The sequence below is a fragment of the Pezoporus wallicus genome, unplaced genomic scaffold, assembly GCF_028554395.1.
Source record: "Pezoporus wallicus isolate ANWC-B61680 ecotype Strahan unplaced genomic scaffold, APGP_CSIRO_Pwel_v1 contig_1851, whole genome shotgun sequence".
NCBI classification, from domain to species: Eukaryota; Metazoa; Chordata; class Aves; order Psittaciformes; family Psittacidae; genus Pezoporus; species Pezoporus wallicus.
Window position 1 is genome coordinate 1,511,731 of NW_026635653.1, and position 23,797 is coordinate 1,535,527.

General features: G+C 39.8%; 1 protein-coding gene across 2 annotated transcripts in view; it reads left to right on the plus strand.

The window, feature by feature from the left end:
- Positions 1-1,433: 1,433 nt before the first annotated feature.
- NALF1 (NALCN channel auxiliary factor 1) overlaps positions 1,434-23,797 on the plus strand; it is a 174,810-nt gene continuing 152,446 nt past the window's right edge. Inside the window, exons 1-2 of one of the 2 annotated variants that reach the window (XM_057397240.1) lie at positions 1,434-3,003; positions 14,166-14,236. In XM_057397240.1, coding sequence (XP_057253223.1) covers positions 2,200-3,003; positions 14,166-14,222 — 861 coding nt within the window. In that variant the 5' untranslated portion in view covers positions 1,434-2,199 and the 3' untranslated portion in view covers positions 14,223-14,236. Of the gene's footprint in view, positions 3,004-14,165; positions 14,237-23,797 lie in introns of those variants that run through there. The other variant, XM_057397239.1, reaches the window with a different exon arrangement.

Below are 23,797 nucleotides of genomic sequence, written 5' to 3' on the forward strand. Positions count from 1 at the left end.
AAGAGCTCTGACCCCCAGCATAACACAGGGCATAGAACCTCTCTCAGCAATTTCTCTCTCAAGTCTGCGTCTTCTGTTTGAGGTATACCATCTCCTTTTGAAAGACATCCAACCTTGATTTGGAAATTCCAGCACTTTCCTTGGTAAGCTCACCCCTCACTTAACAAGAGCTGCAGTCAAAAAATGTACAAGTTTTGGCCTCCTCTGATAGTTTTGTCTCAGATTTCTTCCCACTACATGTTTTGAAGCTAAATTAGAGAGCTGTCAGCGATGTTTGTTAAGAAATAAAACTTTCTCTAAACAAATAATGGAGAAAAGCCACCATTTGGGCTACTTTATGGACCATGTTCAATGGCCATTAGCAGTTCTAATTGGTCCCTTACCCCAGGGTGTACAAAGCTTCTGGACCCCAGTCCAGTGGAGAAATTCAAATACATGTCTTGGTTATGCTATGGCCAAATAGCATACCTTATGTCCTGAGAGGAAGACCTTGTAACTCCAGGTCTTCATCTGATAATGTTCAACCTCTAGCTAACATCTTCTCTTGTCTCACATGGGATCCAAGCTTTTCTGTTGGTGTTACATTAAGGTGTGTCAGCAAGCAAGATGCAGGCAACTTAGCAGTGACAAAACAATATGCTTATTTAAGCAAGGGACCCTGCTGGTTGGTACCAAAAAGAGATGGATCTCTGTTGTGGATCTGAATGGAGCTCATCTGCTATTCATCACTCTAGCAGGAGAGTTAAGCCTGCTCCCTCTGCCTCTTGTCTTCAGGCAGTGAGATCTGAAGAGTGTAACACAAAAGTCTGCCAGTATTTACCCAGTTTGGCCAGGGCTTTGCAAAACTTCTCTTGGGGGTACAGCTTATGGTTTATGGGCATTATGCTTCCCAGCTAGCTGGCTGAAAGGCAACTGTGTTCAAGCATTTTAATGTGGGGCCGAAACTTCCCAGGATCCAGCGCCTGGAGTTTCATATACCATTTGTGATTTACTCTGGCAAGGACAAGACACGGCGATAGAACGCTCCAGCCACCATCCTGTGCTGGCATGGGCCAGAAAGGGAAGGAGACCTTGAAGGAGAGGCTAGAGGGTGGTACCGACCAGTCTCTTCGGTGCGACAAGTAGAAAGAGTTGCACCGAGGAAGCCCTTTGGAGGGCCCATGTGGTCCCCAGTGCTTCTCCCACCTCCTCCTCCTCCTCAGGCGGGAGGAGGCAGAGTTGTTGCTGCTGCCAATGCGCCAGGATAGAGATCTCGGCGCGGGAGGAGATGACGCAAAAGGCAGAGCTCCCCCCAAAAAAGTGTTTCTCCAGGACGAAGATGGCGGCAACTTAGCCCAGGGGCCCAAGATGCCTGTGCTCGTCGGGGGCCCCCAGCCAGGCAGTTCCGCCCCGTGCGCCCGGGGACACCGCGCCCGGCGGCAACAGCGGCGGCAGCCGCAGACCATTGTCACCAGCAGCGGCGGCGGCCCCGGCAGCCTCCTCCTCCTCTTCCTCTTCCTCCTCCTCCTCTTCAGCATCCTCGGCAGCGCTCCGGGAGCCCTGCAGCAGCGTCTCTCCAGTTAGAGCGGAGGGGGGAGAGGAGAAAGAGGAGACGGAGACAGCGGTGCAGGCATCTGTGCCGCGGCTCGGGGTTGAGGAAGAGGAGAGCCGCGGCGGCGGGGAGGAAGAGGAGGCGAGGAGTCCTCCCGGAGCGGTCCGTCGGCAGCGGGGGACGCGGCATGCAGCTGTCCGGGGGCAACGGGCTTTTCTCAGGAGGGAGATGGGGAGCTGCGATCTGACCATGCCTGGGTGAGAGGGGGTAAGGACCAGCCGCGCAGCCCCGCCACCACCAACTACCACCACCATCTCCTTCCTCCTCCTCCTCTCTGCGTTATTGCTCTTATCTTTTCCACGGCACTCCGCGTTGGATGGACTGGGGCTACTTCGTGTGGTGAGACCAAGGCAGAGTCACTGGTGAAACCCAACAATATCTCAGAGGAAGAAAAAGAAGAAAGAAAGAAGAGGGAGAAAGAAGGGGGGGGGGGGGGGGGGGGGGGGGGGTAGAGTAGAAGAGGGAGAGAGCGAGCGAAGGAGCGAGAGAAGGGGAGAAGGGAAGGCAGGCAAGAAAATACCCCAGTCTTTTAAGTCAATGCATATTGTGGTGACACTGGCAAAGAAGCCCTCACGGTGGAGTCGGCCAGGGCTGTGCGTTCCCAAAATATGACCAGGGGTGCTTGGATGTGCAGTCGGCAGTATGATGACGGCTTAAAAATCTGGTTCGCACCCCGGGAGAACGAGAAACCCTTCACGGATTCAGAGAGGGCTCAGAAATGGCGACTGTCCCTGGCATCGCTCTTGTTTTTTACAGTCCTGCTCTCTGATCACTTGTGGTTCTGCGCCGAGGCCAAATTCACGGGGACCGGAGAGAAAGAGCAACCGCCGCACGAGAAGCCAGAGCCCGCGGAGCCGGAGCTGCTGGCGGGCATGGGGGAGCCGGCGCCCCCCGCGCCCCGGCTCCTCGCCCCCCCCTCGCCCTCCCTCCCTCCTTCCCCCGGCAGCAGCGGCGGTGGCAGCAGCGGCACCGAGCACGGGCACGACGAGGCTGCTTTCCTGGGGAACTCCACCGCCAGGCCCCTGGAGACGTGCCCCCCCCATGGCTCCTCGTCCCGGCAGTGCTTCAGCGTGGGGGACGCGGAGGAGCTGTGCCGGCAGCCGGGGGGGGGCGGGCGACCGCGGAGCGCGGGGCAGAGCCCGGCGCCCGGCTGGGACCTGACGGATTTTTACCTTTCCTTTTGTAATTCTTACACGCTTTGGGAGTTGTTCGCCGGGTTGTCCAATCCGGACACTTTGAACTGCAGTCTGGATGTGGTGCTGAGGGGGGGAGGCTCCTGCAGCCAGTGCGTCCAGGCTTACCAGCGCTACGACCAGCACGCTCAGGAGAAATACGAAGAGTTTGAGGTTATGCTCCAGAAATATTTACAGTCGGATGAATACTCGGTGAAATCGTGTCCTGAGGATTGTAAGGTAGGAGCCCCTGCTGTGTTTCCTGTCCCTCGCTGGCGGGCTGGCGTGCCTCCCTCGTCTGTTGTGGCTGCCGTGCTGCTTGTTTTAGCTGCGGTCTTTGCCCCTGGCGCCGCCGACCCTAAAAAGGGTGCAGTCGGGAGCTGCGGAGGGTGTCGAAGGGGAGCCCCCGCTAGCGCATTGCTAAAAGGGAGGCAGAGAGAGGGGGAAGCTTGGAGGAAAAAAAAATAAAAAAGAAGTGATCCTTCGTCCTCTGGGACTGCAGCACTGGATTTCCCCCTCCTCATGAATATGCGATTGGCTCCGGCTCGGCTGCCGGCTTCCAGCAGGTTGGGGTGCGGCTTGGCGGCAGGCAGCGACTGGGTCTGCATGCCAATGAGCGGGGCCAAGGACGCCGGCCTGTGTAGGGGCCGCCCGACGGCTCTGCCCTGCCTGCGGGCCCTCCTGGACCAGAGACGCGGCGGGGTCGGGGATTGGCCGGGGCCGGGGCGGCGGTGGCGCGGTTCCCAGAGGACGGGAGCCTCGTCCTCCCGCGGCCGCCGAGGTCGCGCACCGACTGCTCGGGAGGGGTCCGTTCCGGGTGGCCCCAGCGGCGGCGGTGAGTGGTGCTGTGGAGCAGGGAAGCTCCTGGCCACCTCGGAAGAGAGGAACGGGACCGTTTTCCAGGCGCTCTGCCAGAATCTCTGAAGTTGGGAAAGGCTGGAGGACGAGAGTGGATGCCAACGAGCACCGCGGTAGTCCTTGGTTGGGAGGTGGTGGTGACAGTGTTTCAGTGAGCCGCGGCCGTTCTCCTTGGTGCCACTCATGACCTCTCGGAGAAAACTAGAGGTTTTTCTTTTCTTTTGTTAGAAGGAAGTGTCCCACTTTGGCTCTTTGTAGTTGTCTTCTCTCTACTTTTGCACAAGATTAGTTGGCCTATCTCTCAAAAGAGGAAAGGGCAGGAAAAAAGTGTCATTGGTGCCATAAAATAAGTATCTGCACGCTTTCCGGCCTGTATTTTTGGGTATTGGTTGAGAGGTGGACCAGGAGTATGATTTCTGCTCTGAACTGGATTGTAGCAACCACTGTAGCATTATGTTAACTGCATGTCAGCCGAATCCTACTTTAGCAGTGGAAAACGTAAGTGCATACAAATCACTGCTGTGAACAGAAGGCCTAGCAGTACCTCTGTGCTTTCTAGCTTCATCTGGGCCTTCTGAAATCATTTCATGGTAATAGTACATGCCTAAAGAATACCATTCACCAATAAGTTGGTGTAATTTGCACACATCTTTGCCAGAAAAATTAACCCACAATCCCTCCAGGAGCTGAAATACCATGTTATCTAATTCGATAAAGTAGGAAAGTTGCTGTATATAATTACCCTTTTTTAAACCAGACAAAAGTGAAGTAGTTTCATCAGTAATTTTGAATTACCGCTTTCTAGGTTATAAAATGTGTGTATACACGCTTTATATATATTATGTACTTAGTTACTGATAAAATGTGTTTTATTTCCTGAGTGAATTGGATAAGTAAAAAGAGTGTAGACTGTAAATAGATGTCTACTACTGGAAGGACATTGTTTCCATTTCAGTGGCTCTTTAAGTAGAAGCTGACCTACTACTCTGTGTTGCCAAATGGGCAACATCTATATGCTTTAAGTGATTTTTTTTGTATCACAGTTTAGTCTGAGTGAACTTCACCTTGAAGTGTGGAGTTACTCTACAGTATAATGTGGTGTAAAAAGTGTTGAAAATTAAAAGAACAGCAAGTGTGCACTGTGTAACAGTTTCCCCTTCAGAGACTGAATAACGAAAAATACTTGTCTAATGATGGGGAAAAAGGTGTTGACATGAAAACATTGTGTGAAGCATATCAATCAACCATACAAATGCAGTGCCAGTGACCTACAGTTCTTCGGTTCCGGGTGCCGGACGGTATTGCTCTACGTTTTGAGAATTCGGCCAACCAGTCTGTGTTAAAATGAAAGGCTGTTCCAGCAGGGTAAGGAAAAAACCTCCAAACAAGCCCAACCCGAGAGTGCGTACAGTTAGGTGTTCCCTCCCTCGGCCCGGGACACGGCGTTGTGAGCGCTGTCCAATGTGCTGAACGGCGTCAACCACAACCCGTGGCTACGCTGGAGAGTGGCCGTGCTCTCTTCTATCTCCGTCTCACCTTCGTGCTCCTCGGTCCCCCTAGAGCCTTCTGATTCATTCTGGTGGCTGAACAAGCCAAGCGTTTAGCAGGTCCCGCTGTCTGATAGCTCTGTGTGTTGATGTGCTTGCATCTGGTCTGCCCTGAAGTGTGTATGGGTGAAACTAGAAACTTACCATGAACACTTTGTGACTGTGCAATGTTCTGCTGGTCTTTCTGGTGTTTTATGCATAATCCATTTATAAAACTCAAATCAGGAAAATAACTTTTTATGTAAGTATATACTTTTTTTTGACCTTTGGACATTAGATTTTGATTAGCTTAAGAATCAGAATAGAAAATAACTTGACATCTGATTATGCGTTTTAAGTACGCACCATTTGGTTGGTTTACGAGGTGAGCTGCTTTTTCTTTTAAACAAAATGCTAAAAATACTTATGTTAGTCAGTAGTGCTAACCTGAGTGTAGCGCTGGGTTAATACAATGAAAGTCTTGTTAAATAATCTATTTCTGTTAAAGATATCTTGAGTATAATGGGAGGGTGGCTGCATTTACAGAAAGAGTGAGCTTTTAATGCAGTTGACCAGTTATTGGTGATGAGAAAGTCAGTAAAATTTACACCAATAACAGTCAACCTAAACCTTGCCATTTGGTGTTACTTTCCCCTTCTTCAACTCTCCCCACCACCATCTCCCACCCTCGACACATTTCTCACAGTGAAGAGTGAAGACCATGGGGATTTCACAGTCCAGCAAGTTACACCTTTCCAGAAAATAGTATTGGTTATAACAAATAGTACATATCAAGTTACTTTGATGTACGAGGTTAAACCTCAGACTTTATATTTTCATTCCTTTATCTAACACTGTAAGAAAATGAACTTTACTTTCAAATTATTCTGTGCTTCACTACATGTATTCTGATCTCTGAAGAATATTTTAAATAAATTGCTTTGCATTGCAGAAATTTGCAGATGGGAGTTGTTTGGGTTATCAGTTCACATTTAGTTATCCTGCACGGTGGGATTTGGTTTCAGTTTTAATATATAAGTATACTCGCTCTTTATTTATTTATTTTTTTCATTTTTAAAGAATGCCATCCTGGTGTTACTATTAAACTTGTTATTGAGTTGCATTGGGATTTTTGAAAATTTTGTAGAAAATGCTAAGAATTTTGAGTTTAGAGCATTTGGAAAATGACTGGGTTTGATAGTTGCAATGAACATGCGTATGCATTTTATATTGTTAGGATGACAGTAGACTTGTGTGTTGTTTAGAAGTTTGGAATATCAGTGTTTTCTCACTATAAATCCATCTTCAACTTATTTCTTTAAAATACCTTTCAAGTCTGATGTCTTTATATCTTGTTTTCTGGTCCTGATAGCCATATGTCAGTAATGGCTAAACAATAACTGTAAGGTTTTGAATTTGAATGCATTCCATATTCAACCAGGTGACATGATAAAGTGTTGTAGCCTTAGTGAATCACTAAAGTAACAGAGTAACTGAAAATCTGGATTTCTAGTTTTCTATTTGAAATTGAATTCAGATTTTTTTTATATATTTATGAAATTTTGCTTTTGCATATTACACAGTTATGGTTATGTTTACAGAGATTGTTCTTGGCAATATCCATAATTTCTTGGTTTCCAGAATACCATTTTTACATGCGGTGTGACACAGTACTGTATTCAGACAATTAACAGAGAACTGTATTGGCTTGATGTTGGAAGACACAGTTCCTCGTAATGACTTAGCTTTCTGTCAGGGGAAATACTCAAGTTCTTGTTCTTAAGACAGCAGGCAATTGCTCTGTGGAATAAAAGAAAATTCTGGCTACCTCTGATTAAAAGTGGGTCAAATAACTAAGTAGGACATATAAATGTAAAGATTTTTAATTTTTATGGTGGTGTTTTTTTTAATTTATTTTTTTAAGAGATGGAACTTAGGCCTTTATGAAAAGTATCAGAGGCCAGAGCTTTCTTGGCAGATGTGTTTATTAATGCTTGACCATAACATCAGTTACTATTTTTCGGGACTGGTTTCTTTAACCCAGTGAAAGTTGCAAGTGTTTAAAATGTGGCCTTCCTCAGTGCTAGTTAAAATATTGAAATGTGTAATTCAGGTAAGCTCATTATAATTAAAATAACATTAAATTAATTCTGTTTTCCTCCTAGAATATCAAAGGAGAAAAATAAAACCATACTAACTCTTTTTATGTCAACATTGCTGAAGAGTGAAATTTAGCTGACATCTTAGGTGCTCAACACATACACACAGACCTTTTTTCTCTTCTTATCAGGAATTAAATATCATTTAGTAAATTACGATTTGAGGTCTATGATATTGGTATAAGAAATATGTAAGAGCATAGCTGAGTTATACTGCTATTTGGTTGGAAACATGCATATCAGTAAAGGGTTTCATCACCTAACATGGATGATATAGTCGATAGAAATATAGTTCTTCTGTTACTAGTGATTTTTGGGGGAGGGGAGAATCAGAGAACTGTGTCCAACTGCTTTTATTTGAGTAAGAGGATGATTGAAACTTATTTAAAACAATTAAAACCACATTTGTTCTCATTTATGTGAAAATATCAAACCTTATATGAATCATGACTTTTCCAAGAACTTTTTCCTAAACAGCATATGTAGTCTAATTAGGTTTTGATTTAAACTCTCAGTTAAGCTGGCAGAAAAGAGCAGATGAGAAATATGAAACCAAAATCTCAAGCGATAAAAGAACCCTTCTGTTACAAAAGGTCACATAGACCAGCATCTGCTACAAAGTTAGACATTTCAATTGCATATCTTAATCACGCAATATTTCTGTTATATGCAGAAGTGATAACCTAAGCTAATCAGAAGAACTGCTTAAAAATTAAACCTTCAGCATCTGATACAAATGGGAGACAATAAACTTTAATTACTAAATTGATGCCTTTTCAGAATGTGTTGAAATGTAAATATTTATTTTAAAGCTTTTTAAAAAATTAATCATATGCTGTTTTAAAAAAGCCATGAGACTTACATATATATATTTTTTTAAAAGCTTTGATTAAAATTCTGTGAAACAAATGTGACTGTATAAATTGATGTTTGCACATACTATTTGTTCAGTTGATTTTTTAAAAAAAAGTAGAAGTTTAATTATTTTTCTAAAGTAATTTAAGATAAATATGTGGATGACTTTAGTATAACTAGTCTTGTAATAGTGCACTGGTATATTGATATAAGGAGCAACACTGACTGTACTGATAGCCTTTGTATTTTGGTCTAAAATCCTGATTTTGGTAATCTGCTTCAGTCTCTGGTTTTGAGCTAGATGAATGACATGACTCTCAGGGAACCCTATGCACATTCTTGTAGTCACTCAATTGCATAAATGCTTTGTTGGATTAGGACCAGATCTCTTCACTCCTGGAGGAGCAGGTTTCCCAGGTTTTCTTACCAGAAATGAGTTCACCCCACCAAACTTTAATAAAGTTTGCATTTAGCTAAACTTACAAATATTCATCCCATTCTTAGTGTGGATGAGTACTTCATTCCTGATTTAGGAAAAAAAGGACTGCAGATGGCTAGCACAGAGTAGTTGAAGAGGTTTCCACTCTAATTTAACCATTTAATACTTTATGGTATTAGGGTCACATGGCTAGGGACCTCACGGCTCTGCCCTCAATTTTGCTTTGTTCACTTACTCTCTTTGCATCAAGCAGTATGCTTCACATGCACCTTGCAGAGAATGCATCAGTCTTGCTTCTTCATTTCATGTTCTTCTAGGAAAAGTAATCAAAATGCAAATTATAGTTCTATCACTTATCCTGCCTAAAAATCATTTGGTCTATACTTAGTAATTTATCACTTCAGTCTTGCACTAAGATCCATAATGTATTTAGATCTGTGAATTGCCTAAAAGAGAAAAAGTAACTTAGAAGCTGAATTCTTAAATAATTACTTTTTGAAAAGTATCATTCATAACATCCTGGAAGGCAGAAAAATTAAATAATTCATCTGACAAAAAAAAAAGTAGATATTGAGGATGGACATCCACATCAAATATAAAAGTTGACTCTCTTTGTAGTCAGTGGGAATGCATAGGTAATTCTAGAGCATGAGTCAGTTCACAATAAACTGGACATCTAAAAATAGAACAGATGGATTATGCCCTAAAGGTACCTATTTTCTGTTCATTGTCTCTAAAGAGCACATACTGTCATTTTATCTCTGATACAAACACCTCCACTTTTGACATCTAAAGTCATATTAGATGAATTCTAACAAAGTGATTTTGGTAAGTTTGGATGAAATTGTGTTCTTATGCAAAATATAACTGCTTGAAAGTTTGTGAAATCCTGCTACTTGTGTTGTCCCACTCCAACCTAGTGAAATGACAAGCCTCTCTCACGTCTCTGATAGCTATGTTCTGTCACTGAAGGATGTGTGAGCTATGCAGTCTGCTTCTTAGGGAAAAGAATAGGAAAGGCCCTTGTATGACAAACTGTATTTTTATCACTTTTTTGAGAGAGGGGAGGCTGAGGGCTTCTATGTATTACTTTTCCAGTTGTTATTTCTACTATAACAGTAAAAATTGTAGGTCATCTCCTTAATAACAATTTTTTTTTGCAGGTAAATCTGCTACAGATTATTTCTTTTATTTTCTCATCTCTTCAGAAGGCAGGTTAGGGTGTCTATGTGTGTGAGAATTCCTATGTATTACACTGGGCTTCATTTAAATTCTTTAGACCAAATCAGAGGGAACTCCCAAGCCTACCCAATCTCTTGTCACTCGAGAGAGACATATTCTTAGACTTTTATGCCACTTTACTAAAATAACCATACTGTACTTTTCTATGTACTTTTCACTGTTCTCTTGTCAGAACTGTAGAGCAAACATTGCTAAATGAGAGCATGTGATAGTTTGATTTACTTTACAGCATCAGATGAATACAAATTTAGTGAGGCACTAGAGACACATTCTGGCTTTTAGAGAGATTTTATTAATTTGAAGATATGTTAAAAAAAAATAAAGGCCAGATTTATTTTTGGATCTGTGATCTGACCTTGTTTGCAAACAGGGCAGATACAAGAAAGATGTAGATTGTTCCTTTAGAGCATGCACATTGAGGAGTTGTATCCAACGAGCTCCCAGTCCATAATGAGAAAGAGATGAGATCAACACTTGATAATCTCTCACCCTTCATCTCATCTCTTTCATCCAAACTAGTGGACACTTTTCAAAAGCTGTGTTTGAAATAACACTGCTGTAAAGCTTTGATGGAATAACCTGATAGGACCCTATGAAACACTGGTGGAATGCAACCAAATTGTTGGGATGAATGGTAATGATAAATGTTGAACTGATAAACTTCAGCAGTTCTATATGAATGTCTTGGTCATTTGAACTGTCTTGGAGATCTTGATGTGAATGTTTACCTTTCATGTAGATTGATGTTGAGACATCATTCAGAGATTTCATCATTTGAAGACAACTTGCTGATTAAAATCAGTAGCAAAGATGATCTGAACTGAAGCTGCCAAATCCCAATATGTTTGGGTCTAAAATTTTAGAAATTCTGCAGCAGTTTGGAAGTCACTGTGGATGTTTTAACGAATTTCAATGAAATAATGGGGAAACTGTAGTTGAGAAATAACAAACTGAATAAATACGAATTTTCATTCTGATATATGACAGTGGCATTTTAAAAACTTTCTATTTTTTGTAATTTTATTTAACTAGGCATGTCCCTTACAGAAGCCATTATATTTTCAAATTTATTATAAAATTTATAGAAGAAGAAAAAAATATTAAAAAATGTGCAGTATGTTGTAGTTTTCAAGAGATATTTTCCAGGCAGCAAATATGATACCTGGAATGCTTTTAAAATGCATGTTTAAGTTTTGCTGATCCTCAGCATGTTAGATTAGATGTTGCTTTCAATTTGCCTGAACGCTTATGTAAATGGTATCTTGGGCCTGTCGACATATTTCTTATCAGTGACATATCATAATGAAGAATCTTTATTACGTTTTAAAAATATTAGCAATCCAGAACCAGAAGACATTCTTTATTAAAGGGAAGGGGAAAAGATGGATTGTCATTGTTACTTGGAAAAATAGTTTTTTTCATTTTATGCATTCCTTAGGACAATAGGAGAGCTTCCAGGGTTTGTTGACTGATGATTTCCTGATCTTTGCTCTACATTGGTTAGTTTGCACTCTGTATTTGAGGGGTTACACTCACGGGTTCTTTTCAGAAAAACAAATTTTATGTGAGATATATTCATTCATACTTGGATTTAAAGAGCTATAAAGGAAGAATTTGAGTGACTCTTAAATGCTTTAAAATCTGTATTAAAAGTTAATTCCTTCAGAAAGTTTCTGGTGGTTTCCAGTGGCATGTGTCTGTACTGATTGCAGCCATGTTAAAGTCAGGCAAGTGGTGTAATCAGTGGAGAAGGCTCTTCTGTGTCGTCAGAGCCTAATTCATTTAATTCATTGATGTTTTTGTTGTGAAGTAAATTATTCCAAATGCATCTGTTTTGGAGGATTGCAAATTTTATACCTCTATAAGTACAAGACCGTCCTTTCATATTTTCACACCATGTTCAAGCTGTTAATATTGTGATACAGTTTTAAAGAGAGACTGGGAAGTTTTTATAAGAAGGAAGTTGTTTTTTCACAGAAGGATACAAGTATGGGAAGAGTCCTGTGCAGAGGGATGCCCCAGCCTAGGCTGCCAGTACCATGGAGGTTCTGCCACTTCAGCTACTTAGCTGGAGTAGGACCAGGGCTGAAGATACATGGGGATTAGCATCCACTGGCTTGAGTTTCTGCACTTAAAAAAAGGAAGCAAAACAAAAACATAACCAAAGTCTCGTGGGATGGCTTTTAGAATTCTTCATGAATTCAGAGATGCGAGACGTTCATTTCCAGTCCCATTCTGCTCTGGAGCTAGTCTTCCTGTAAATATTTCTACACAGAACCTGACAGAACTTGGACCAGTATTATGAAAAAATAGGAGTTTCTGAATAAGGTATTTTTGAAATATTAGCATATTGTCTTAAAAGCAGAATTAATTTTTGTACTTTTTTTTTTTTCTTTTATGCCTTCTAATAGAACAGTGCTTGGGGAAATGACCCCTATTGTAAGCTAAGTTTAGCTAACAAGATATACTGTATCTTGTTAGCTAGATTTCAGGAGTTCAGGAAATGAGGCTTGTTGCTTTATATCCCAGTTTATTTAGAAGTGCATTATGGTTTCTTTTGCCTTTATTTAAATCTTATAAATGTTAGAGCTGAATCTTATAAACATCCATTTTTTGCAATCCCACTATATTAATGAAATTAAATTATTACTGTAATGATGGCTTTTAAAAATTCAGCAGCTGAGATTGATTCCTGTGACGTGACCTGAGTAATGTACTGCAAGCCAATCTCTCTATGACAGATGTGAATTTAAAATAATGTTTTATTTTCATTTGTAAATGTAGAACAATTTTCTCTGGTCAGGAATCTACAATGACAAAAGCCAGGATTAACTGGTTTCAATGGCTATGTCATGTCATTGAAATCAATGGCTTTACTTAAATGTAGTAACTGTTGGGAGAGCAGGAAGCACATGATACACTTTAAAATTCAAATATATAAAATCAAAGGGACAGATCTGATGCAGACTGATTTGCCTTACAAGCCTTACTACAAAAAGCAATATGCAGAATGCTTTAAATGCTCATATCTTTGTCTTTGACTGATGTTACTAATTTGTAATTATTGCCAGATTAGTGTTTTTTCCCTTTTCTTTGTTGTTGTACTTGATCCCATTCCCTTATTCTATTGATTTTTCAGGCACACTATAGAAAAATATTATGAGATTAAGTTGTTCAGCTGTCCCGGGGGGGGTGGGGGGTGGGGGGGTGGAATCTTGAAGAAGACGAAGCAGAATTAATTTGCCTGTTCCAGCAAAGAGTGTAGGTCATCTACCGGGGTTAAAAGGAGAGATGCTGATCAGTAGCATTGCTCATTTAAATCCAGAGAAGCTGCTTTGATTGCTGTAAACACACTCTGTATTTATTCTGGTATATATACTGTTAGTATTTAAGCATAAGTTGAAGAACTGATCAGGTAATGGAAGTTTTGCTCTCTAGTACATATCAACATTCATAAAAAAAAAGTAGTAATTTTAACAATGACTCAAATAATAATTACAGATGTACACATATATGTATGTATACATGTGATACATATATATGTGTGTGTGTCTTTACAAAAAGTGCAACAAAAAAAATTACTGAAGTGGGACCAAGCATCTGGGAGAGGCTAGAACAGTCCTGAACAGTCCTGAAGTATAGGCTCCTATGGAAATCTTTGAAATGTCCTGGATTGTGTAACATTAAGGAGCAGTTTAGAAAGTGGAGGAAAATGTAACAGTTGTTTCTAAATAGTCTTTTCCTTTTTTCAGTCACTGGCTTGTTTTCTGACTGATCTGGAAATGTAAATTATTTCTTTCATCAAGACTTCGGAAAAGGTCCACAGTAAATGTGGAGTATGCAAACAATAAATTGCCGATGTCATTGCCAGGACGTGCACTAACCCTGTTTTGCACTGGTCTTCGCAACTCCTTTGTAGAGATGCTCCATGTGTTTGGACATGAAATTTGGATCACTGGTTGGAACAAAACCACCTAAATCACCATGTATCTCTGCTACCTAATGCTAATAGATTATGAAAGAAGTTCCCTCAAGTGTTTTGTTTTCTTAATTGGAGTATTTTAGGTTACTTTTGTTTCTGCTTCTTTATTTGTGCATTACAGAATGAAGTTCTTTTTATTTGTTTTTGTGGGGTTTTCTTAAGAATAGTATCTTTTGATTGCTGTCATTATCTGGGAGATCAGGTTTTTGTTATTGTTGTGTCATCTGAGTTTTAGTTTTTTTCTGAAATATTTATATGTGTTAGCTTGTGCAATATAACCATGAATTACAGTCACTTCCGAAATATTTATATAAGCTTTTTTTTTTTTTTTTTTTTTCCAGTTTCCTGTCTACTTGTGGTTGTTTCTGTTTGATTTCTGGAGAAACATTCCTCCTTAAATTTTGGTATGAATGTAAATATTTATAGCATGATTTTTTTTAATAGTTTTTAATATAGTCCTGGTTTGAAGAGACCTGATATTAGGGATGGAAGAGATCTTTTTTCTCCTTTTATAGATGTTTAGATCTGCAAGAGGAAGAGATGACATGTTTTACAGCTTGCAGGAAATATTTACGTGTCAGAATTTTACCAGACTTAGGACTGGCACAGAAGATCAGTAGGCTCAGAGGGAGGAATAAAAGATCTATGAATATCAGTAAGGTTTTTTTGGGTTGCTCTAAATTTGTGGCGTACAGGATAGTTTAAGGTATGTATGGATAAAGAGATGTTTGAAATGATTTGCTGATATGTTTGAAAGAGAAGCAAAAGACCTGAAACTTTTTTTTTTTTTTCCCACTTGCAAGTCATGGTGCTATTGAGGAACTCCAATATTACAGTAATTTGGCAATGCGGGGGGCCCGTAGCATGCAGTGCATCATGTGGTGCACCTGTTATTCCTCAAAGGGCTGGTGTTGCTTCAAATTCTTTTCTTCACTTTGCGTCTTAGTAGAGTTAAAAGCAACTATTTATTTATTACAGGGTCTGTAGGCACTTGGGCAGCCATTCACAAATCTCAAGTACTTGAACTGTGTACAGGCAGCTGCCCCGAGGCTGTGTCTCCATTAGCATTTTAGTTCAGGTCAGGGGTGTGCTTTCCAAACAAATCTCCCACTCCCACTGCCATTCTTGTTACATCTTGATTCATGCCACAGAGAAATCTGGGAGCACCCAAACTGCATGGCTTTTGCTGAAAGTATAGGCAAACAAGTGCCCCAGAAGCACGTATGATGGGTTGCAGGCACTAAGGGACATGCAGTCTGTAGGAATAAGGTTAGCCTGAAGTAAACCAAATGGAACACTTATAATGTGGATGGCAAGCTCTCAGCACAGTTTCAGTCTACAGTAGTGTTTTGACAGAGCCACACTCCTTGCTAATATTCATGTGGCCATAGGTAAAGAGCCTGAAATTCAACCCTCACTTGGAGATTATTCCCAAAGTGTCTCAGCAGTTTCTTCAGCACTGCAGCTCAAGACCCTGAGCTGGAGCTCTGAAATGATTCACTACACCTGGCTTTATATAATCATGGCATTAGTGATCATCTGTTATCATTTATTTCCCCCTCCCCTCCTCCTCAGTCTTCTGCTGGCATGCCTATGGAGATGATGCACAGCATGGTGCAGATTTTTGCTCTATGCCTTCCCTGCAGCTGCCAAGCCTCTGTGCAGCAGAGAACCACTGCAGCTCTGCTGCGTTTTGGACTCTTTGGGCTGCCTCTGTCCTCGCTGTGGAATTCACGTCAACTTCCCAGGACCAACAGAACTGTCAGTGCCCCTTTTGGCTACTACTGAGTTTTTAGTTTCAGAACACTGCAAAAACATCTAAGCAAGCAGGAAACTGAAAAATTTATGTGGGGAGGGAGAGAAATTGGCAACAGTGGAACAAGTCTAACCTTCCTTCATAAAATCCTGCCCTCCCTGTCTTCTAGCTTATTTTCTTGTTTCCTACCAGAACAAATGAAAAGGTTGCGGGACAGTGTTAAGTCTGGATTTAGGTAACTATTGAACTGACAGCCAGATATGCAGGAAAGCCTAAGTAACTGTTTTTTAATTATTTAATTTTCTATATACCTATGAGTACTTCATTTTCTTTGGATTTTTCAGCATAGAGGACAAAACTGTATCTATGGTATTGATATTATTTTTCTCCACAGAGTAAAGCTTTTATCTTTGAAAGATTAAGAAAATACTGTGTAGTTCTTTAGAAAATATGATGCTGGAAGTATATTGCCTTGCTGATAGAATATTTCTTCTTAGTATGGAGAAGTTCTACCTTTCCAATTTTTATTATTTAGGCATTTTTATTGCAGTGCTCCCAGGAATTATAGGTGGTCATTGCTTTTGAACCCTGAGAATTCATGCCATGTATTGACTTGTTTTTAAGTTAGTTTACTGTGCTTTTGGGAAACAAGTAAGTTCTAGAGATCATGATCAGCCCTGTTCCAATAGTAACAATGTTCTTGAAGATCTGTGGGGCTTAATGTTTTTAGCCTTTGGTAACCACCAGGAAGTTTTTTCTATGTTTTCCCCAACTGAAAACTTGTGTGGGGCTAAAAGGAGGCAAGAAGTGATTCCTAGCAAAATGGATAAAGAAACTGTTGAAATAGTATCAGTGTGTGTTACTGAAACATCAGGGAGAGACCTACAGGTGATGAACACTTCCTTCACCACCAGATGCTCCGGAACTGATCAGGAACTGCAAGGGAGACCAGCCAACAGAGACAGGACATTGTCCTGCCAGCGGGAAAAGCAGTCAGAGGGGCAGGTAGTCAAATTGCATATTTGACTTAGGTTATCACAAGACTAGAATCATAGAATAGTTAGGGTTGGAAAGGACCTTAAGATCATCTAGTTCCATCCCCCCTGCCATGGGCAAGGACACCTCACACTAAATAGACAGACAACATATTCCTATAAGGCTTCAGTTGGATGTGTCTTAGATTATACTTACGTTTCTTTATCCTGAAGCCTGAAAGAGCTGATTCTGAAGAATCAGAAAAGAGAGTGTATTTTTGGCAACCCCTATGAAGAAACTGACATACTACACTGCTCAGTGATCTGCTTGAAGTCATGTCTTATCTGTAGGAATAAGCTTGGGAGGTAAAATCAGTGCTAGACCAGACAGAATATTGTTTGCTAGTTTGCAAAGTTTCCTGTTAATTCATATTGGGCAGTAGTCAATTTATCATACAATGATTCAATAAAATACCTTTTTATATACTTTTAGTGTAATTTCATACATGAAGGGGTATCTTGTTAGACATAATTTTTAAATGAACTTAGAATGGCATTCAGAATCCTAATTTTCTCTGAATGTGTGGTAAACCCACCAAAACTTCATCTAAGTTTGGTTCTTATTATGTTTCATGCATTAGTTCTGTTGTTCTTTTGTAATAATGAAGATAGAATCAATGTTCCTGTAGTTCTTACTGAATTTTTTGTGTAGCTCCTGTAGGACTTTTTTTTCTTTCTGATGTCTAGTGGCAACTAGTTGGATGAAAGGAGATTGTTTAAATTATAGGAAGTGATATAGCCAAACTAGTAACCAAAACCAGGAAAAAAAAACCCAACTTGGAATATATTGAAATACTAGTGGAGGGATTTGCTTCTTATATGCTCTTTGCAAAAACAGGGCTTGGGCCATATTACTGGCTACTGACTGATGAAGGCATTTAAGTGCAGTTTCTTATGTGACAGGGAAGGATTTTGTTTGTGTATTGGACACATAAATGAGAAGAACATCTGTACATCTGCAGCTGTGACACATTACGATGTAGGCTTTTGCCTAATGCATTAAGATTTCGCTATTAGCAGTTTGTCTTAGACAGTTTCATGTGTTACTGTTTACCTACTTGAACACTGTAAAGTACATCGGTACACAGCATGGTTTGCTATGATGCAGCAGGGTTGTGGTAAATACATTTCCAATTCATGCTCACCAGTAAAGTTGACAATTTAAAATATCTTATAGGATATAGCTGTTCTTTCCTTTTTGTTCTTTCCTACTACATAGCCTTTTTGCTTTCCCCTTCTTCAGATTCTCTACCAAACTAATCTCTCCTGGTATGTTTGACTGTGGGTATTCGATATAGCAATATGTTGCAGTAAGGACAATTTTCTGAAAGAGGAAATACGAGTATCCATGACAGCAGACCTGCAACTGAAAAGTGTAGTTTACAGTGTATAGAAGTTGAGGTAAGAATAAGCTGTGTACCCATGAAACAGAAAAGGGTGACTGCAGAGGTATCTTGACTTTTCATTTATTGTTTGTGTTGGTTGATTCTGGCTTGCTCTACAGAACATAGTGCTTTTAGTTTGAAGAAGTTTAATGTATAAATCCACAGAAAAATCAAAGTCCTTCTTTAAAATGGTACCTTTAGGTTTGGTAACATCAGATATGGAGTCTCATCTGTTTTGTTTAAATGAAAAATAAAAAAAATCTGTTTTAATTACACAGTTTTCAGTTTTGCTGAATTCTTATCTTATGAAGAGAGATAAGTAATTATATAATTTATCGTTATTTGTTCATTGCATCTTTTTAGCCTCTTCCTTTGTCAGGCTTCCCCCCCCAATAAATAAATATTAGCCTTTGTAATCTCTGTATCAGTACTCTTTCTTTTTAAACTTTTTCTCAACAGTGTCTTTATTTTAGATTGTGGTTGGTCCCAGATGAGAGTTTTCATTGATCCATGCATATCAAGAGGGTTTTCCCCTCCTTCAGTGGTCATACTGAGTTTTTAATTCTAAACAAAGTATTTCATATGGTTCTTTCCTGTGTGCATCTATTAGCCTTGGCAGTGCTGGATTCCATCTGCCATTGTTGCCCCTTTCACTGGGCTCTTTTAAGCAATCCAAAAGCTCCTTGGCTGGCTCTGGCTTTGATTAACCTAAGACTTGCTGTGTCACTTATAAACATTTCTATCTTATTTTCAGTCCCATTTCTGGATGATTAATAAATAGATTAAACACTTTCATCCCTAGTAAAGAACCTGGGGGCACCCTGCTGTTAACATTTAGCCACATGGAGCAGTGACTGCTAATAAATGTATTCTGTCTTTGTATTCTGCTTTTTGTACATGTTTTGTAATCTGACAATGGTTTACTTCTCATCCTGTGATTACTTAGTTTCCGTAACAGCCTTTTGTGGGAAGCATTCTCAGAGGCTCTCTGGAAGTCCAGAAAATGTTTTTTAGCTAGTTCTCTGTAATCTATTTGTTAACATGCCAAAAGACTTCTCGTAGGTTAAGGAGACATACAAGGCATTAAGGCTTCTAACTTTAATCCAGATATTTAACACTTTTATTTTTAATTGGTACCTCGGTGTATTTATTCCTGCAGTAATAAGTTTGTGGAGCTGTTTGAATTCTTCCTTGGTTCTCTCAGTAATTACATGAAGATGACCACTCTCCTGCATTGTTCTGTATACAAACTGATCTCAGTGTGAGAATGCATAATTGTGGATTTTTTTGCATTAGCCTTAAATTGCTTTTGGACTCCTGAATAAACAGCTTTCCGTTCTTGGTATATATTGATCTTTTATTTATTGATCTGTTCCAGCCATTCTTTTTATGATATCTGAGTCACTGAAAGCTCCTTATCTTTGCTTAAAAAGGTTGGTATTGCCTCAGTGCTGAGAGAAAATGTGAAAAATAATGATTTCTTTCTATATTCCTGTCTTGTCCAGTTTCTCCTTTAGCTTTTTGGGAGGGCAGTCAGGATCTCTCTTGGTTATATTTTTCATATAGTTACTCCATATATTCTCATTTAGCCATCTCACTTCCATATTAAGATGTGCCTGTCACTGTTTATGCATTTTGAATACCAGAAGTATTCTGTTCCAGGTACACTGGCAAATCCACGAATAGCTTACATGTTGCAGTCCCCAAAGTAACCTGAATATTCCTTTTTCAAAGATCCAACTGGGGTTTAGACTAATATTTTTTAAATTTTATTTTATTTTTAACTCTGTACCACTTGGAAGGGAGAATAACATGTTTTTCCCAAAGAAAGAGCCTAAAAGTGTAGCCTCTGGGAATTTTGGGTCATGCAACCGAGAAGTGAGAATCCTGGAAATTTTCACTGAGATACTGTTTCCAAGTCTCTTCCTGCCTGGATATGTTGCAGCATCTATGCACACACATAACTTATTTTCTTTTCTGAGGTGCTGCTTTTTAATATGCATGGTTTCTGTTCTATTCCAACAGAGAAACAGCATATTTTTTTAAACTTTCTCTCCACCCCCCCTGAAAAAATCAGGTGGGAGGATGTTCTTTGTTTAATTGCCTAGTAGCTGGTGAACTTAGTTAAGGTGTAGGGAATTTGCTAGTATATATTCAGTGCCCTCCACAGCTTGATGATATTCAGGGACTTGAAGATAGTGAATCAGTAGGAATAGCAACAAGTGATCAGATTTGGCTGAAAACTGTTTAGGGATAAGTTGCTCTGTCTTCAACTTTTATTTTTTTCCCCCTCCATATTTCCATATTTCCAGTTAGATTTTCCTGGGGAGTATTTTTAATACAACCAGTACTAGTAATAATTTTGAAAGTACTTGAAATCTCCAATCACATCTGTTGGGGTTTTTTTATCATGTATGTCTTAGATAGCTTTTGCTTCATACAAAACTGCTGCTGCACTAGAATCCTCATCCCATCAGCAAAGGAGGGTGCTCTTATGCTACAAGAAGCATGAAGTAACTACTCAAACTCTCCTATCGACCCCATTAATGATTTTAGGCTTCGAGCAGAACAGTAGTGGAACAGCTAGCCTGTTTGAAGTAATTCTCATCTGAGCATACCTACCTCAAGATATGCATTCCAGTGAATGTTTTAAGCCATTAAAGGTTAGAAGGCTTGAAATGTTACCAAAGTTATATATATGTAGTAAAAGACCAGAAGAACTTTTGTCTCAGTAATAGCTTCTTCTGGGCCTTCCAGCGTACACAAGGGCTACTGCAAAACATCAAAATATGTTCAGTGGGTACAGGGTTCACCTCTTTTACCTCTGTTGCTGTTTTACGGTGATGGAAATAGTATCCCTTCTTTATCCTACTCTCAGAAACATCAAAGTAGGAAGTATTTAGGAGGATACTCTGAGGGAACAGTGTCCAAGGGAAATTAAGAGAACAGACCTGGCGATAAGCACTCATATCCTGATTTAGGATACAAATTAGGATCTATTTTCTAGCACATGATATAAGCACAGGAAGAAGTACTTTTTAATGCACATAAGTCATATCAATGTACATGGCAGGGAATAATGTAGTGCCTTTTGAATACAGGTTACTAAAATGAAGCAGATGATGAAATATTTATTCAGAATTTTTGGTGTTTGTCACTAATCATTCTGGATGCCTCTGTAAGATCTTCTCACTGCCACAATAAAGAATAAAGTCACATTGTAGCATTGAGGTGTTATTTATTGTAGGGTTTGGGGCTTTTTAAAAATTTTTTTGCATGTAATACAAATAAATGATGAAGGCAGCCAACAGGAAAATCTTTGTCTTTACTACAAGTGGCTCACCTAAAGATGTTGCTGATACAGAAAACATTTACAGCCAGGTGCAATGCTTACCTCTCTTTACATGAGAAAGAGCATGCTGTATATAGACTGGCAGGAGATGAGGTCTCTAGATGGAAGAGAAATCTGGACAGTGTGTGTGCAAATCCCTTTAACATGACCCTGAGCTGCTCAGCTGACTTAATAGTAGGAATTTTGTGCTTGTGAACAACTCACTTGAAGTTGGTATCATATCAAGTTTTGCTTTCTGTTTGGATGTAATCAGTCATATACTCAGGGGTGTTTATCTTTGTGATAAAGTATTTCTGCTTTCTTTTTAGCTAGGAAAGCTGACTGATGGGCAGTTGCAAAGGTATGGTAATAAAATGTTTATTTAATTTTATTTGCTTTCCAGATTGACATATTAAAAGAAGTTCTTTCACTGTTTAAAATAGTGACAATACTTCCTTACACATTACTTTTCGAAGACCTACTGAAGGCCAAAAGCTTTATCACACAGCTTTCCTTTGCATGAACAAGTTCTATATTATTTTTCTTTACATAACGAGAAAAATATTCACTTACCATCTACCTAGTCATGCTATATTAATGAAAACCTAAGTGTCTTCTAAGAGACTATCACAGACAAGGTGAGCCTAAATGTTTTGAGTCAATATTTCAGTGAAAAGAAACCTCTCTTCTAAAATGCACTCATGAAGGCTGTTTTCTTCTTCTAATAGTCACCTCCATGAGAAGAATAATTTGCTTGCCAGGCCGCTCTCGGAGAAGCTCACCATTCAAAGACTGAGAGAGCATATGCAATATATATACAGAGCAAGGGGAGGGCACTTTCTGTACTGCTGACTTTTGAAAAAGGTGCTGCCCTAACTGCTTCATGTAGATGACATCCTGTGGCCATTGCATTGCAGGTGGGGTCTGCTGGAGTACCACAGGGTGTGTGCATTTAGTGCTCCTTGCATCATTCCTCAGGAAAGCAATTGACTGGCTTAAAATAATCCACTGTGGTTTCCCACCTTAAAAAATGATACATTTTGCTCTTTCTGGGCGGGCTTTGAGATGTTTTCATGCACAAGATGTTCCCATGTGCTGGCAGTCACTAGCAGTGAAGCAGTTCCTTGAGATCTTTGGCAACAAGAATAAATAGCAGGAGCTCATAGTTTTGCTAGTGACTGGCACCAAGATCAAGCTCAAATAGGCAGCATTTTGAATGAGTGTTGAAGAAAAGGGTCAACTTACTTTTTGAGCACCAATTGTTTTCTTTACATGGTACCTACTTTTCTAAGTTCTTTTCCACTAAATCAACACAATTAGCATTAAAAGCATTAAGATGAGCTCCTTGTGTCCAGAAGGGAGATCAGTTAGGTCTCTCTAGGGAATGGCTGTTATGGAAAAATGTCTCTTAATTTTCTCTACAGAGTTGTTGGGCTTTTTTTATGAACAGAAGATGGTATGTTTGCATGCATCTTTTAGCTTCTAAAATACATAAACTGCAGTGCACTTCAGGATGTTAAAACTGCGTCTAGGTTGAGCATCTGCGTAAGAAGTCAGAATTCAATGCATGTTAAGACAGTAATGTTATCAAGCTCTCAAATGTTTCTAAACTAGGAACTTGAAAGGGTATTACAGTAAATTTAGGATGACTACAATTTGATGCTTTCTGTGTGTAATATCTGTAAAACTATTTGTGCAATGGAGTTTCCAAATGAAAGCCTGGATAGCTTTACTAAAAAAAAAAATAAAAAAAAATTATTATGCACAGTATTTTGTGAGGCTTGTCTTCTGTCTTGTTAACTCAGGGATCAAATATGAGATCCCGGTATTTCTTAGGTGTGGGGGATCAAATGTGTTTATTTCAGCCTTTATGAGGGTTAGTGAGGGACTATTTATTTTGGAGGTTTCCATTAATTCCCAGGGAATTATTTCTCAGGACAGTTTTCTCCAAAAAGGCAAAAGAGTTTACTTCTTTATTTTTATTTTTGAGGGACCAACTGCATGCAGACAGGAGTAGTTAAGAGCACCTTCTTAAAGATTAAATCTTCTATATTACAGTGAAGAGTTTTACCTGGAGATGAGTGATGTTTTCTGTCTCTAATTTGTATTTAAGGCTACTACATGGTATAGGCTGGTAATTTGCCATAATTCAGTTAATAAAAACATAGAATTACCTGTGTTTTCTTAATGTAAAGGAGCAGTAGGGCAGTGTCCTTTTGAAATGTCTGAGTTCTGTAAAATGTAAGAATGCAAGTGTTATCAATCACTTTTGAATTCCACTTATGAACAGGATTCACAAGTAAATGATGCGTTCCTTCAATACTTAGCACTTCAACTTAAGAGTTGCTAACACTTACAGAGCAATTAGATTTGCTAGCATGAAAGTGGGTGTAAGTACTGGCCTTTCATAAGAGATTTGTAAATTACCTTTTTTTTTTCCATATTGAAATTTTTTATGAAATAGGAT